A 13,685-nucleotide genomic window follows, 5' to 3' on the forward strand; every position below is an offset into this window, starting at 1 on the left:
TGTAAGAACATTCTTCCCAATAACCACCAACACACGGGAAATAATTTCCACTGTCCTTTAAAGTAATGGGCATTCTTCCCACTGACCATCAATGTAAAGCGAATTCATCTCACTGACTACCAATGTAAGGGACATTCTACCCACCCAATGTAAGGAGTATTCTTGTACAGGCTTCCAATGTAAAGCACATTCTTCCTACTAATCACCAATGTAAAAAGACGATTTTCTCAGTGGCCACCATCAAAGTTTTGTAGAATATTCCTACCTAATCCTACAGAATAAATTCACTGCATGCAGTCATATGTTATAGTAACATGGGTCCCTTTGGTTGTCTTGAACCTACCCCAATTACACTTAAAAAAATGAATATAAATTTGGGCCATTTTTAGCTTATCTGCAGCCTTGCTGTGATCTTTCCCCCTCCGTACAGGGACTGGGGTCTGTTCCCTTCTATGCAAACCCTGTATTGCAGAGTATATACCCCAGCCACTTTATAGACCCCCAGGCCCCATATAGAGCATCCCATACAGAGTCTGGGGTCTGTACCCTTCTATACAAACCCCTACAAACAGGGTCTGTCATACTCCATACAGACCCCCTCCATATATGATCCGGGTTCTATATTCAACCACATAATTCTGCTGCAATTCAACTTCAAAGGATTAACTAAATTAAATATTTTGGGTCAACTCATTAGGTGGAATCCCACCCTCGATTGAATAGAACTTGCAGTGAACGTTGAATTAAATTTCCATGAACTCAACCAAGGATTATTTTAATAAAAGCTCTAGATTTTAATCACTGTATAAGTAAACACAGGTCCTTCACATTCACTAAACTATGCAAACATTCACTTTACCAAATGAGAATTCTCGACTTTCTGAAAGCAAACCTTGTAGGACCAGATTCCTGATAAGTCACAATGTATGGCAATGATATATTTTCTTATGCAAATATCACCACGTATTAAAAAAAAATGTCCAGTCTGTGATTTCCGGTTGAAATTTACCAAAGGATAAAAAAAATGTTCTTACAAGTTGAAAATTCACAGAAGGGTGGGGGGGGGGGGGTATATATTATGCATATGTGCTATATGCATGTTCATGTTCAGTGTGGACCAAGGTAAGCAAGGATCAGGGTGCCAGATATGGAGATGATAAAATTATAAATATGGCGGCTCCTTTTTTCTAATACAATTTTGGAAAGTTTACCTATTTCATTGGAATTCAGAATTTTGATCGTCCTCAATTAACTAAAGCTAAAACAAAACTTGAAGACGAGATGACATATCCCAATGTAATATACCAAAGATAAATAATTATTAAATGGAATATATAATTATCTTTGATGGTTAAGCAGCAACGTTTAACTGGAAGAAAAGTCTTTCAACTGACTTTCAAATACATATTATGTTTCAAGGCACAAAAAAAAGGTTTCCTAAAAGCATTTAAAATAAACTACTGAAGAAAAGGTGCAGATGTATTAAAAGAGAGACGGAGCCATCTCGCATTTTCTATCAATCAAAGGTTTTCACCACCAAAGAAAGATAAAGCAAAGAAACTTGTTAGAAGAAACTGCTGCAGATAGAGAGCAATTTAGGGGGGGGGGGGGGGGTGCAATATGTGGCTTATTGGGCCAGTCATAATGCAAAATGTAACGAGAAGGAAAATTAAACAGATGAAAGAAAGTAAAACTGGTTTTAGGAAATTCATATTGTGGGATGTAAGAAACCCTAAAGGATGAGTTTAGTTAGTCTTGAATAAACACTAAATGGTCAAAGATATGTGGATTGTCCACCACACCGAAACTCAAGTGTTCATATTGAAGGATCCTAGTAATCCTCCGTCATACAAAGACATTGTAGACCATTGTGTCTTCCAGCCTTGTGGTCACGGTTCGATGAGACCCTTTCTTGCCCCCCCATGACTGTGTTCTGGGGTACAAAGCCAGCTCCATAAAGACATGGGGTCACCAGTTTGGTGTGGAGGAACTCGAGTGCCCTGCACAGAGCCCTGACCTCATCCTACTGAACACCTTTGGGATGAATTGGAATGGTGAGTCAGATCTTCTCATCTATCAGCACCTGACCTCACAAATGGAGGCGAATCCCACAGACACCCTCCAAAATTTTGTGGAAGCCAAGAAGAGGGGAGGAAGTTATGTCCACAAACAGGGCACTTTCATATTATCATTGGCCATGAAGGTCAACTCTATAATAATAATGGCCATGGAGAGGACAATGCCATATGAATGGTATTGGAGGGCAATATTTATAATATTAATGGTCGTGGAGCAAGCAATGCCATATGCCATGGAGGGCAAATTCATAATAATAATGCCATTTTAATGACTGTGGTTTTGAAACCAGATAACCAATAAGCTCACATAGGTGTGATGGTCAGGTGTCCACGATCAATTTTTGAAGGAATGTACCCTATTTGTTCCCATCATAGGTCACAGGATAACACTACCACCAGATACATGACCATGGACATCAGCCCCATTATCATAGACCTTAGAATCTTTTAGGTTGGTGGATCACATGGTCAGTTGATCACCTACTGAGCAATCTAAATTCTCCTACCTATTGTATTCTCTATTCCGTTCCTCTAAACTCCTCTGGGTTCCCTTCATCTCCTGTATCAGAATTTGTGCTGAAGTTGATATTTGATACACCCCGTTATTAATCACACATCGCTGTATTATATGTTGGTGCTTCATAAATAAAAGATAATAATATTCAATATAACATTCACTCATTTACAGCTGTCTGCTTCTAAACAGCAAATTCATTCCTGTACAGTGAATAATACTATCTGGGGCCTTTTCAGGGTAATTGGAAAATCTTATTTATTTGTCTACTAAAAGTACTCAAACATGCAACAAAACACAAATTGTGTTTACATGTATATAAACAAAACCCCGTGACTACGTCCTGAACTGACAATAGGGTGACCTGATGATCTAAAACACATTTTAAAGTGGATGTAAACCCTAACTGAGTGACATTTAGATTACTTTGTGTATCCTAAAACATTTCACTATTTTGTATCATTTTCTAAATCTCAATGTTGGTGTGCTCACTCTCTCCCATCAAGTTATCATCATCTATAGGGAATTGGATTGACTCTATGCCATGCTGTTATATATGCCAACATTCTTAACTGAAGGACATCAGCCCTCCATTTTGGATTAAGAACATTCAGACAATAATTTCATATTTAGTGGTATGTAACCCTATTAAATCATCAAGAGATATTAATAATTCTGTTCTATTATATGTCTACATTTTCCACTGGAGGCACAACCCCCTCCTTTTTGGAGGAATGACTTTCAGATAACAACCACATTGTTGGTTTATCCAAATTATCATTACCTAGTGATGGAAATTTTACCTATAAATTTTAGTCTCTACCAGTATTTGTATCAGCCAAAACATCTACTTTTTCTGACACCTTCAAATATTACAAACTTCTACATTCAAACTGTACAGTTCCTTAAATACTATAGCCCTGAGGAAGCCAATCTTGGCGAAACGTGTCAGGAATAACAAGACTGAAATGGTCATAATATGAATGTATTAGGAATTTTTTGTCTACTACGAATATTCCAATTGTGTGAAAATGGAACAGGATTGGTGATATTATGTGTAACTGTTATAATTTTGTATGAATCACTTGAATATCAATACCTAATTAATATTGTAAAAAATTGTATAGGCCTCAAACCTCTATCTTCTACTTCCGTTTATGAGCTCCTCCAGCCTCTCGGTAAAAACTGGTTTAATAAAGCTTTCAAAGACTGGAGAAGATAGACTATCATGGGAGAACCTGGGTGATCCAGCAAATATGGAATGGATTTCTTAAAAATAATTTGTTATTAGATGTCAAATGTTTCCAATCCCAGACCAGATCTTTTCCAGGCTTGTTGGGTCACCAGTGAGAGTCAATCTTCTCCAGTCTTTATTAAATCAGGTCAACATTCTCTCTAGTGATGGCTTCATGATGTTTCTCAGCACTGGTTTCTTATGCTGGTACCTGTAGATCACACCTGTGCCATGTTATTTCCATCAGAACCTCATGGGACAATATAAAATTACAACTGTAAGACAGTTATCAGCCCTTCGGGTCACGGTGATTTCCTCCTCCTGTGTCACTGTCTGTACCTGTCTGTAATTTGTAACTCCTATTTATTGTATAGCGCTGTGTAATATGTTGGTGCTATATGTTTAAAATTAATGATAATGATAACAATAACAATGCAGGACAACGCTATGGACAGGTTTGCCTGTGGCAGCAACGTTGGTCCTTCCATAATGGAATCCCATGTGATAAGGTGACAACACAGCACCACAACTTGAAAAAAAGAAACCAAGCATTGTCACCCTATAACAAGAAGTGCTCAGGCAGGAACTGTCATTGGATTACCAGGAAATATTTTCATAGGACTAATAATGGCTTCTGCAATGACATTAACATGGTAAAGCTAATATGAGAATTCAGTGATGTAGTTCGTATATCCTTTCAGAAAGGAATAACAAGTACGTTCTGTATAAATCAGGTAAATCATTTAGGAATTCCAATTTCATTGACTTTGTTCTGGAAAAAATTTAAAACTTGATAATAAATAAATAATTCACAATGGCTCCCCAAAGCAGAAATTTTGCTAAAGCTACAATTCAACAAAAAAATATTTTTTAATGTTTTTTTTTAATGTTTATTGTTTTGTTGAATTGTTATTTATTATTAGTTATTTAATTATTATTATTATTTGGTATTTAATGCCTCAAACTGATACATGATTATTAATAGCTGGAGATTCCATGCAATATTTTGTTACAAATGGTAATATTTTTGTCTTTAGTTTACATTCCCATAATATTTGTTTTGTCTACAACTAATTATCTAAACTCTGCAGAATAAATCCGACCGGCAGATCCTTTCTGGAAATAAGCGGAATGCGTCTTCAGTTTAACATTACAGAGATAGAATTGCCCTGGACCGTCCTGAGAATGAAGCTGATGAATTTTTCTGCAAAGTGCAACACATTGAACAGGTGAAACGCTCTTTTACAAAGAATGCGAATTACAGAATATATTCTCCATGCTGATTGTGAATCTCACCGTGACAATTTGCATTCAGCCATCTTAGATATACAGTCTCGACAAAATGTCGGCAAAAGCAACTCTACTGTACGGGCTTTAGCTAAATCCATGGCCAAAATAACAAATGACCTATATGATGCATGCAATAGAATTGGCAGAAGTTTTGCTGATATTGTTTCCCTCCCGTAATATAGATTCATTAACGGCTGATTCTGATACAAGATGGGATGACAACGGTGCTGCTTCTACAACCAAATCACAATGTAATGTTGTCCGTTTGGAGGGATTTTAGATGAATATGCAGTTCTAAAAGGATTTGTTATGGGTACATTTATGAAAAACAGTTGGGCTGAATTTACATGGGGAAGCTATGGCCCAGCTAGTGGTGGCCCCTTTGGGCTCTTTGACTTTCAGTGGTAAGTACTTGCTTGGTGTTAACGTGGCAAAATGGCGTCAGCTAGCAGATCCTTGGCCTGAATGTGACATTAGCTACGAAAAATCCTTTTTGCATGTTCTTTACATGAAGGTGATTGATTCACCACCAGTGAATATTTTAATGGTGACAAGCAACTCAAGATAATTTCTTTTTAAGCCTGAAGCAAAAAAAAAAAAAATGAAAATGATCTAAATAAAAGCTGATCATCACCCTAAGGCACCCTGACTAAAATTATTGTAGATGCTGGCACAAACTAACCCGGGGGGTTAGTTTGTCCCAACCTCTACAATCATGGACAGCTTGGCCTGCAAGGAAATATGGTGAATCTAAAGGAGTGTGAATAAAGAATGAACTCCCATACTGAATGCTCTCATTACAGATATCATTCCCATATAGTTATCATAATTGAATATTTTTTTGCTACAATGCCCCTTAAATGAATCTCTCTCTAAAAAAAGAAAATATGGCACCAGATAACACTTTCTAAAAGTTTGCAATGGTCGACGTTACACCAATTCCCCCCCTGTGTTTTCATTTGAAAGAAAGCAAGTGACGGGTTTTGTGGTGCACAACCCTGACCGCTGCTATCGCTAGCCATGCACGCTCTAACCCGCCCCAATCTGAGTCACCTTACAAATAAATCAGAAAGACAATTTTATACTAAAAACATTTTAGTAATTATTGATCAGGTATTGGAAGCTGTCAAAAAATTGGATTGCTGATCTCTTACACAATTTTCACACCGGCCAAAAACATCAGCCACAAAAAGTTTATTCCATTTTCCAAAAATTTGCAAAGCCAATCAATAGCAAAGAAGTCAAAAGAAATCAATAGGAAGGTAATGGCCATCTTAAGGCTCAATTTATATTAGAAATCAGATGATTATTTTACCCACTGGAATCCGCTGAAGATAAAGGAGACTTTTTGGAAAGAAGTACCCTTATCCTGGCACATTAGCTTTGCAAACCCAGGAAATCCTATAAATGCTTTGTGGCTGTTCGATTACATTCAGCTGCACTGCCTCACTCAGAAATTCTACTGTACACCTGACAAAGAAATGAGAAAGCTGAATGTACAGTGCAGAATTTACAGGTCCCATTAATTTACTGGCTCATAATGCAACTTTCTGGTGTGCCAAGAAAAAAAATTGTTTGCTTTGTTACTCTGCATGCAGGATACATCAATAACAAAATTATTTAATTAAAAAACACAATTTTAATTAAAAAAAAAACTTTATTTTTAAAGTCAATGGAAAAAAAATGTTCAGTAGCTTGCATTGAAGGGTCGAGTTTTTCAGATTTATTGCAGAATTTACCAAAAAATTCCTAAAAGTTGAGTTGTAGTTTTGTATGAGCAAAGAAGGAATGATTTACTGAAGGAAGCCCATTGAACTTGTGTTGGCCTGAAACAACCAGCTGGACTGAATGTTTTAACGTTGGTCAACCACTAAAAAGTATTTCAGTAAATCAGACTCAGATTAAGATAATTAGGTTTTTTCTGTCTCGTAAACAGGTGTAGAAACATTACCCCAATCCCACTACACCTGCTCGCCATTAATATTCTGAAATGTTACATATATCCACGGACAAAAACTGCTTTATATCCTACGCTGCAAAAAATATTACACACGGGAGTAATAATGCGGCTTATGTGATTACAATGCATTTCAGGCCTGCGATATATAGGATATCAACTTGAAATATGTAAATATTCCAATAAATCTCATCAGTGATCGATGAGGACAATTGAAATGATTATCGTCTATTTTTTTAAGAAAACTAAGACAGGAAAACATCTGCTTCTAATGATTCCAACTTGCAATAAAAATACCTAAAATCCAGATTTTCAAGGTTTATATTTGATGACCTTAACATTGCTCAATTCACCAACAAGGATAGAAGAGAAGATCTTTATTTTCAGCCATTTTTTACATTTATCAACAAAATATTCATCATTAAAAAATGAAGGATTCTTATCCTGATGTTTAAGTTTTGCAAATGTAATCATAAAGGGCTCTATTTATAAAACAAAGAAACAGACATTCCTTCAAACATTGCCTCATGGGAATCTTTTAGGTTCAAGTGTATTAATGGTTGTAATGGATTCTAACCTGGGAATGTTTGAGAGAATGTCAGATTCACAAAATAACAATGTTACTTAAAAAAGGGCTAAAATTTGGTAAGTTTGAACTAGAATTTTTTGGGTGGCAAAAAGCAGGCAACACTTTGTGGAAGTCACTCCAAATCCAGATTCTTATAATGGAGTTTAATTCAAAGTTTAGTGCTTTTTGGAAACTTTACAATATACTATATATGACTGCAATTAACATGAGTAAAAGTCTTAAGTTCACCCAATGCCATTAACGCATGTAACATATTTAAAAAAAAAACCTGCAGCAGAATAAATTAGAAATGGGCCTTTTTTAAGAAAAAGAAATAAAACATTGAAAAGGGTGAATTACATATTCACAGCTAGAGAAAAAAAATAATTCTTCCTGGCCAATTTATTTGAAATAAGTAATTGAATTAGGTAACCTGCACAGATGTAGCTCTATGCATACAAACAAGCAAATTATGATTTCCCTATTAGAAATTTATTCTCCCTGCTGTTGCAGATCCTTTTAAAAAGTTTTCTTGATTTTTTTGATAATTTGTTGTTATGTGTTTTGTTATTGTTTACTTGTGCAATACTTTAATAAAAAGGGAAGGATGTAATAATAAAAAAAATGAAGGGTACAGAAGAAAGTGAAATCTTGCAACAGGCTGACTGCATGCTACAACGTAAAACCCAAATTATGGACAAGACAGATCCTACATATAGACGCATGAATCAAGGGATTCAAACTGCTTTATAATCTACACAAAAAACACAATCTCAAGTATTTCTTCTAACCAAAGACAAAACCACCTATGGGTATCTCCATCCAAGCTGTTTATATTGTGGGCATCTAAGAGGAAGAAATGGCTCTGGTCAATGTTTAGACTAGAAAACCCTTAATTTGAGGGCATTGGGAGTAATGACAGCTGGATATATTTTGTTCAATTGCAAAGCAAAACATTAAACCACAAGTATTTTTGAAAAACAAAAAAAAGATTCCAAACTCTAACACCAAGGACTGGTGAAACTTCTTGCAGTCACCAATAGGTAAATTTAGACTCATCGAATGCCAAATTTCACAAATAACTTTTTATTTTTAAGCAAATCTCATAAAAAAGATACAAAACGAAAGTGAATATATTATGCAATATATTACGCAACTGTATATTTAAAGAAGAGATTTATTCTTGTATTGCATAATGCTAATTATTTTTATTGTAGATGACTCCCTTGACTCCAATACCATAATACAAATTCAATTAACATGCCAATGCTTAGGAATCTAGTAAATAAAGTATCTAAAAGCTGGCAACCCGTAAAAACACTTCTTTTTTGTGAAAGCCAAAGACATCACAAATGTTCTCAAAATTAAAAATATAAAAAAGGGGGGGAATTATAAACATCACAAGGACACATTCCACTGCAAACGCACTACACACGGATCCTGAGAGCTGCCAGTTAAAGGAGCAGCCGCCTTGTAAATCTGATTTCAACATGATGAAGTTTGGGATTTACAGAAAAATTTAAAAAAAACTAGCTCAAGGATTTTAATAAAAATAAGGAGCAAAATCATGTGACAATGCACCGAGCAATAGATTTTTTCTTTCATCAATATGAAGTTGTCACAGTTGTTTGCTGGTGAAGGTTTCTGACTTTGCACATTTGTATTATGAAATAATCCCGATAGAGTTACCTTTTTTAACAAACAAGGCCGTGGAATATAAAACAAGTCTGCAATCCGAATTGTAAAAACTCTTTTAATCCAAAATCAAATCCAAGATGCTGGTTTGCTTTAGAATGACAGTAAATCTATCAAGTGATTGTCTTTTTTTTACTTTTACATATAAAACTTTTTTTTAAGATAAAGCTTGAATGCTACTTCCTATCCAATAATAATGATTATTTCCATCCCGTAATGATATAACAATACGTTTGCCTTCTAAAACCAAGATATGAACATAAGAGACGAACATAAGAGATGAACAGAAGAGATGATCTTCTGCAATACAATTTCCAAAAGTGGTTTATTTATTCAGGATAAGAGAAGTGGACAAAGAATAACAAACTGCAACAGGTCAGAAAATGAGGACAATGTTCAGACAACAAATTATCCAATCATGTCATAGGAAATCTCTGCTCCTTTGCACATGATTGGATAGCTGTAGGGAGTATTTATTTATCGTCTGAACATTCTTTCATGATTTTGGGTACGGTATAATGAAATCTAACGGTTGCTACTGGTTGCAATATATGACCCTGCAGAATAATAATTATTAACAATGGAACTGCAGCATAATATTAATAATTTATAATAAATGCAATGCAGCATAAGATTGTGTGCAAGATTCTGCAATTGTTTCATGTGATTGAAGATGCCAAATGATAAGTGATGCAGCTTTTATATGTCTTACTTATATTGCACAGAACTGGGGGGGCATGGGAGATCAATATTAAATAATAATTAAATTAGTTAAAATAAATATTACTTGCAGAAGATCAATGAATAAAATGAAGAAACCACAATGTGTATGTATGTAAATTAAAAAACTGCAGAATATTATGTTCTATAAGTGAAAATAAATAAACTGTGTATGTTGTGTGAATAGTTAAAGGAATATTAAAGTGTTTCAACTTTCTGTTTTCATCACATGACAGCTCCAAATGTAACCATTTGCTTGTAATTAGATGAACCCTGTAAATGATGCTGCGTATTAACCAGCTAGGATATAGAAATAGGTGTGATGGTGCCACTGAACTTTGTTCAAAGCAATTGAATATTCATTTTTTTTTTTAATTACAAACATTATGACCTGAAGTCACCTTGGAGTTCATCTGAATGATTACAGCTCAGATGCAGAATGATATGTATATCATTATAACAAATACAGATTCAGTAAGTACAACGCAGAAGTTACAGACCTTGAGATTGTCTGAAAATCCAAATAATTGCAAATCTATGCCAGAAAACACAGCAGCCTTTATAGATCACCTATACATATCTGAATTCTATAAATCTCTAACACTGGAAGAAGTGCAGTAACTAAAGTTAGGGATGGGGCCATTATTTCTTGACGCTGTCCAGTGCTGTCCCATCTCACACTGATAATGAAGTGGTAGCAGATTAGAGGGGTTGTGTAGACGAGCATTTATTTTTATTTTGTCTTGGGTTTGACATGTGCTTGAAACTCACACATGCACCCATCCTAAACTTGGGTTTGTCCAACTTTTTGTTTCTTTGGATGCAACAGGTCCTGTTGAAATGTTTATGTTGCAGAGATCTGACAACCTAAAAGCTCTAAAAGTACTGGAATATGGTAAAATAACACATTCCAAAGACAAAGTTTTAAAGCTACAGCAAGGATAAACATCTCCAATCCTTGAGGGCTACGATAGGCACAGGCAGCAGTAAATTTTTGGTTTTAAGGAACTATAAAATGACAATTGAAAATCCTGGCCTCTATGTGGTCCTCCATGACTGAAAGCCCTGACCTACAAGATTCATCCAGAATTCACCTTGTATGGTTAAGGTAGAATTCATGTTGATTGGATGCTAGGTGTTGCTTCTTTTTGCGGTTTATTGAATAAGGCAATTAGCATTAGATGTGATGGCGGATGAGACACTCCAAAATGATGGGAAAATAGCTTCCAATGGAACCTGTGACCAAAATTACGTTTCTGTTTGTGTAAGATGAAAAGAAATTCAAAAAGCATGGATTTTTTTTTTAATTATGATAAAAAATGTAGGATGCCTACCTCATCTCTCCAAATCCACCAGGGTAGCCTTCCATCCATGGGGACATTTCGGTCTTCATCGGACTGCCATATGGAACCCTACCCAACATGGCGCTCGCTGGATACCAGGAATCGGTGGGAAATTCTCCATCTGGACCAGGCGGCACATGGCTTCGTGGATAGTTGTACAAACTGGCGTCCGTGTAAGAAGCAGAAGTCTGTCCTTCCTCGAACAGAGAATGCCAGTTGGCAGATGCACCACAGTGGGGGAATCCAGGAAGTTCACCATATCTGCTCGGTCCTCCCCAGGCACTGCTAGCGAACTCCATGGGACTCTCCATCTTTATCCGGCCATGTGGCGCAAGTGCCATCTGAAAGCTGTAATAGTCCCTGCCTGGGTAACCAGGAGTGTCCTCCATAAAGGCGGTGGGCTTGTATAAGGTCAGGCTTGGCGTCATCTCCATCCCACGACCTCTCAAACCCCCTGACTCTGGCAGTGCCATGTCAGTGCAGGGCTGATCTTTAACTTCTGTGGACATTGTAGTGCCATCGTCTGTGGCTTTTCCAGGAGAATAAGTACTCAGGCCAGCCCTCCTAAAGCCACCTTCACGGTACTGGGAGGATGTGGTGTCAGTCTTGTCTTCTTCAGCCACTTGGCACTTCTGGGCGTCCATAGTATGATGCGCGGGTCCCGCAAACATGCAGTCACCTCGCTGCCCCTCCCCTGCGGTGTTTAGATGCTCCAGGGCCTCCATGCTGAGCCCAAGGGACACAGACACCGCTTTGCAGATCTCTTTGGCACTGTCAGAGATGCCCTCTGGATAACCTTCTTTGGTCGTTGGCTCTGGGTTGCTCTCCTCAGGCATCCCCCCCTGGTCTCCAAGAATCTCTTTCAATTCACTTGTGCAGCTGCTGAGAGAAAATCGTGATGCCTGGCCCCGTGGGCTGCAAGGTGGCGGATCCGGCTGTGCTACCTGTGGTTCCCTCCACGTCGTGGCCCGAGCTTGGGACCAGGTTGAAGATTCGTTCCAGGTAGGCTGAGTGCAGGTGGAGATGGAGCTGGAGGTGTCCAGGGAGGCTGATGCTCTCCTCTCACCTTGCAAAGCCTCCCTGACACTCAAAAAAAGATTCTCAAAGGCTCCACGTATCATTTTCCCAGGAGGCTGCTTGTAGACCCCCCCCAGTCCAATGTGAACCTCCATCTCCCGCCCCTAGTTGGGGTGAGTGCCAAATGCAGTGCCAGGGGTAACAGTAGGTATAGCACAGTAATAGGAGTAGTGCCAAAGGTAACAAAAGGAGTAGTACCAAATGCAGTGCCAACAGGAGTAATGCTAAGTGCCCAAAAAAGGTCCAGGTACAGTACCAGGGGTAATGGCAACAGTGGCAGTCCCAGATTCAGAATCAGGAGTATGGCCAAAGAAGGTGTCAGGGGTAGTGTCAAAAATATTACCAGGAGTAGTCCTAAGAATAGTGCCAGAGCAGGTCCAGGTACAGAAGTCGGGTTAGGGCCAAAGATAGCGCCAGGGGAAATCTTAGTATAGTGCCAATGCCTGGGGCAGTGCCAAGTTTATAGCCAGGGGTAGTGCCAAGGTTGGTGCCCACTCATCCAGTGCGGTCTCTTCTCTGTCCCCTGGAAAGTCTCCTGTGCCGATCTCTGAAAGATTGAACTTCTCCAGCTCGGTGTCTCCTCCGCTGCTATTCGCTCTCCTGTTAGAATAGCTCCGCCATTCGCCGCCCCCACCAAACTTTACACTGCCTATAAAGCGGCTCCTTACTACCTCCCCCCCAACCTGCAGCTCCTCCTTATCTGACTCTAAAGACACTTCATAACTCCCCTGACACCCTCTAAGATCGCTGCGTGTCCCCCGGAATCTCTCCGCTCTCCGCGCTGCTTTCTCTGCTCTCAGCGCTGCGCTAGGATCGCGCACAGTCCGCATCCCCGGCATCCCTGCAGCCGAGCCAGCCCTTGCGCGTTCACGACGGCCACTAGATGGCACTGAGCGTGCGCAGATATCTGCTGTGCACGCGCCTCTGCACTTGGTTACATTGTAACAGTTGGCAGGAATAAAACTTAACCGTTTATTATAGGGAACCTGATCCCTATGTCGTCCAAAGCCATTCACATCTACGCAGTTTTTCTTTTCATTGTACATTATATTACACTCAATAGAAATGCATTAAAAGTCACATTAAACTAAACATTTTTAGGTTGCAGAGCACTTGAATAGGCATGCTATATATTGCACAAAACCAGATTAAAAGACTGTGTAGGAGGTTATTTTTTGTCACAGTTTTTGCTTTAACCTCCCTGGCGGT

At 38.2% G+C, this 13,685-nt stretch overlaps 1 protein-coding gene across 1 annotated transcript in view; it reads right to left on the bottom strand.

The window, feature by feature from the left end:
* The window catches only part of AR (androgen receptor), a 122,844-nt gene extending 109,612 nt beyond the window's left edge, over positions 1-13,232 (bottom strand). The window contains exon 1 of the mRNA XM_072429434.1: positions 11,391-13,232. Coding sequence (XP_072285535.1) covers positions 11,391-12,571 — 1,181 coding nt within the window. The 5' untranslated portion in view covers positions 12,572-13,232. The remainder of the gene's footprint in view (positions 1-11,390) is intronic.
* Positions 13,233-13,685: the final 453 nt, after the last annotated feature.

This window comes from Pyxicephalus adspersus, chromosome Z (assembly GCF_032062135.1).
Source record: "Pyxicephalus adspersus chromosome Z, UCB_Pads_2.0, whole genome shotgun sequence".
Classification (NCBI taxonomy): Eukaryota; Metazoa; Chordata; class Amphibia; order Anura; family Pyxicephalidae; genus Pyxicephalus; species Pyxicephalus adspersus.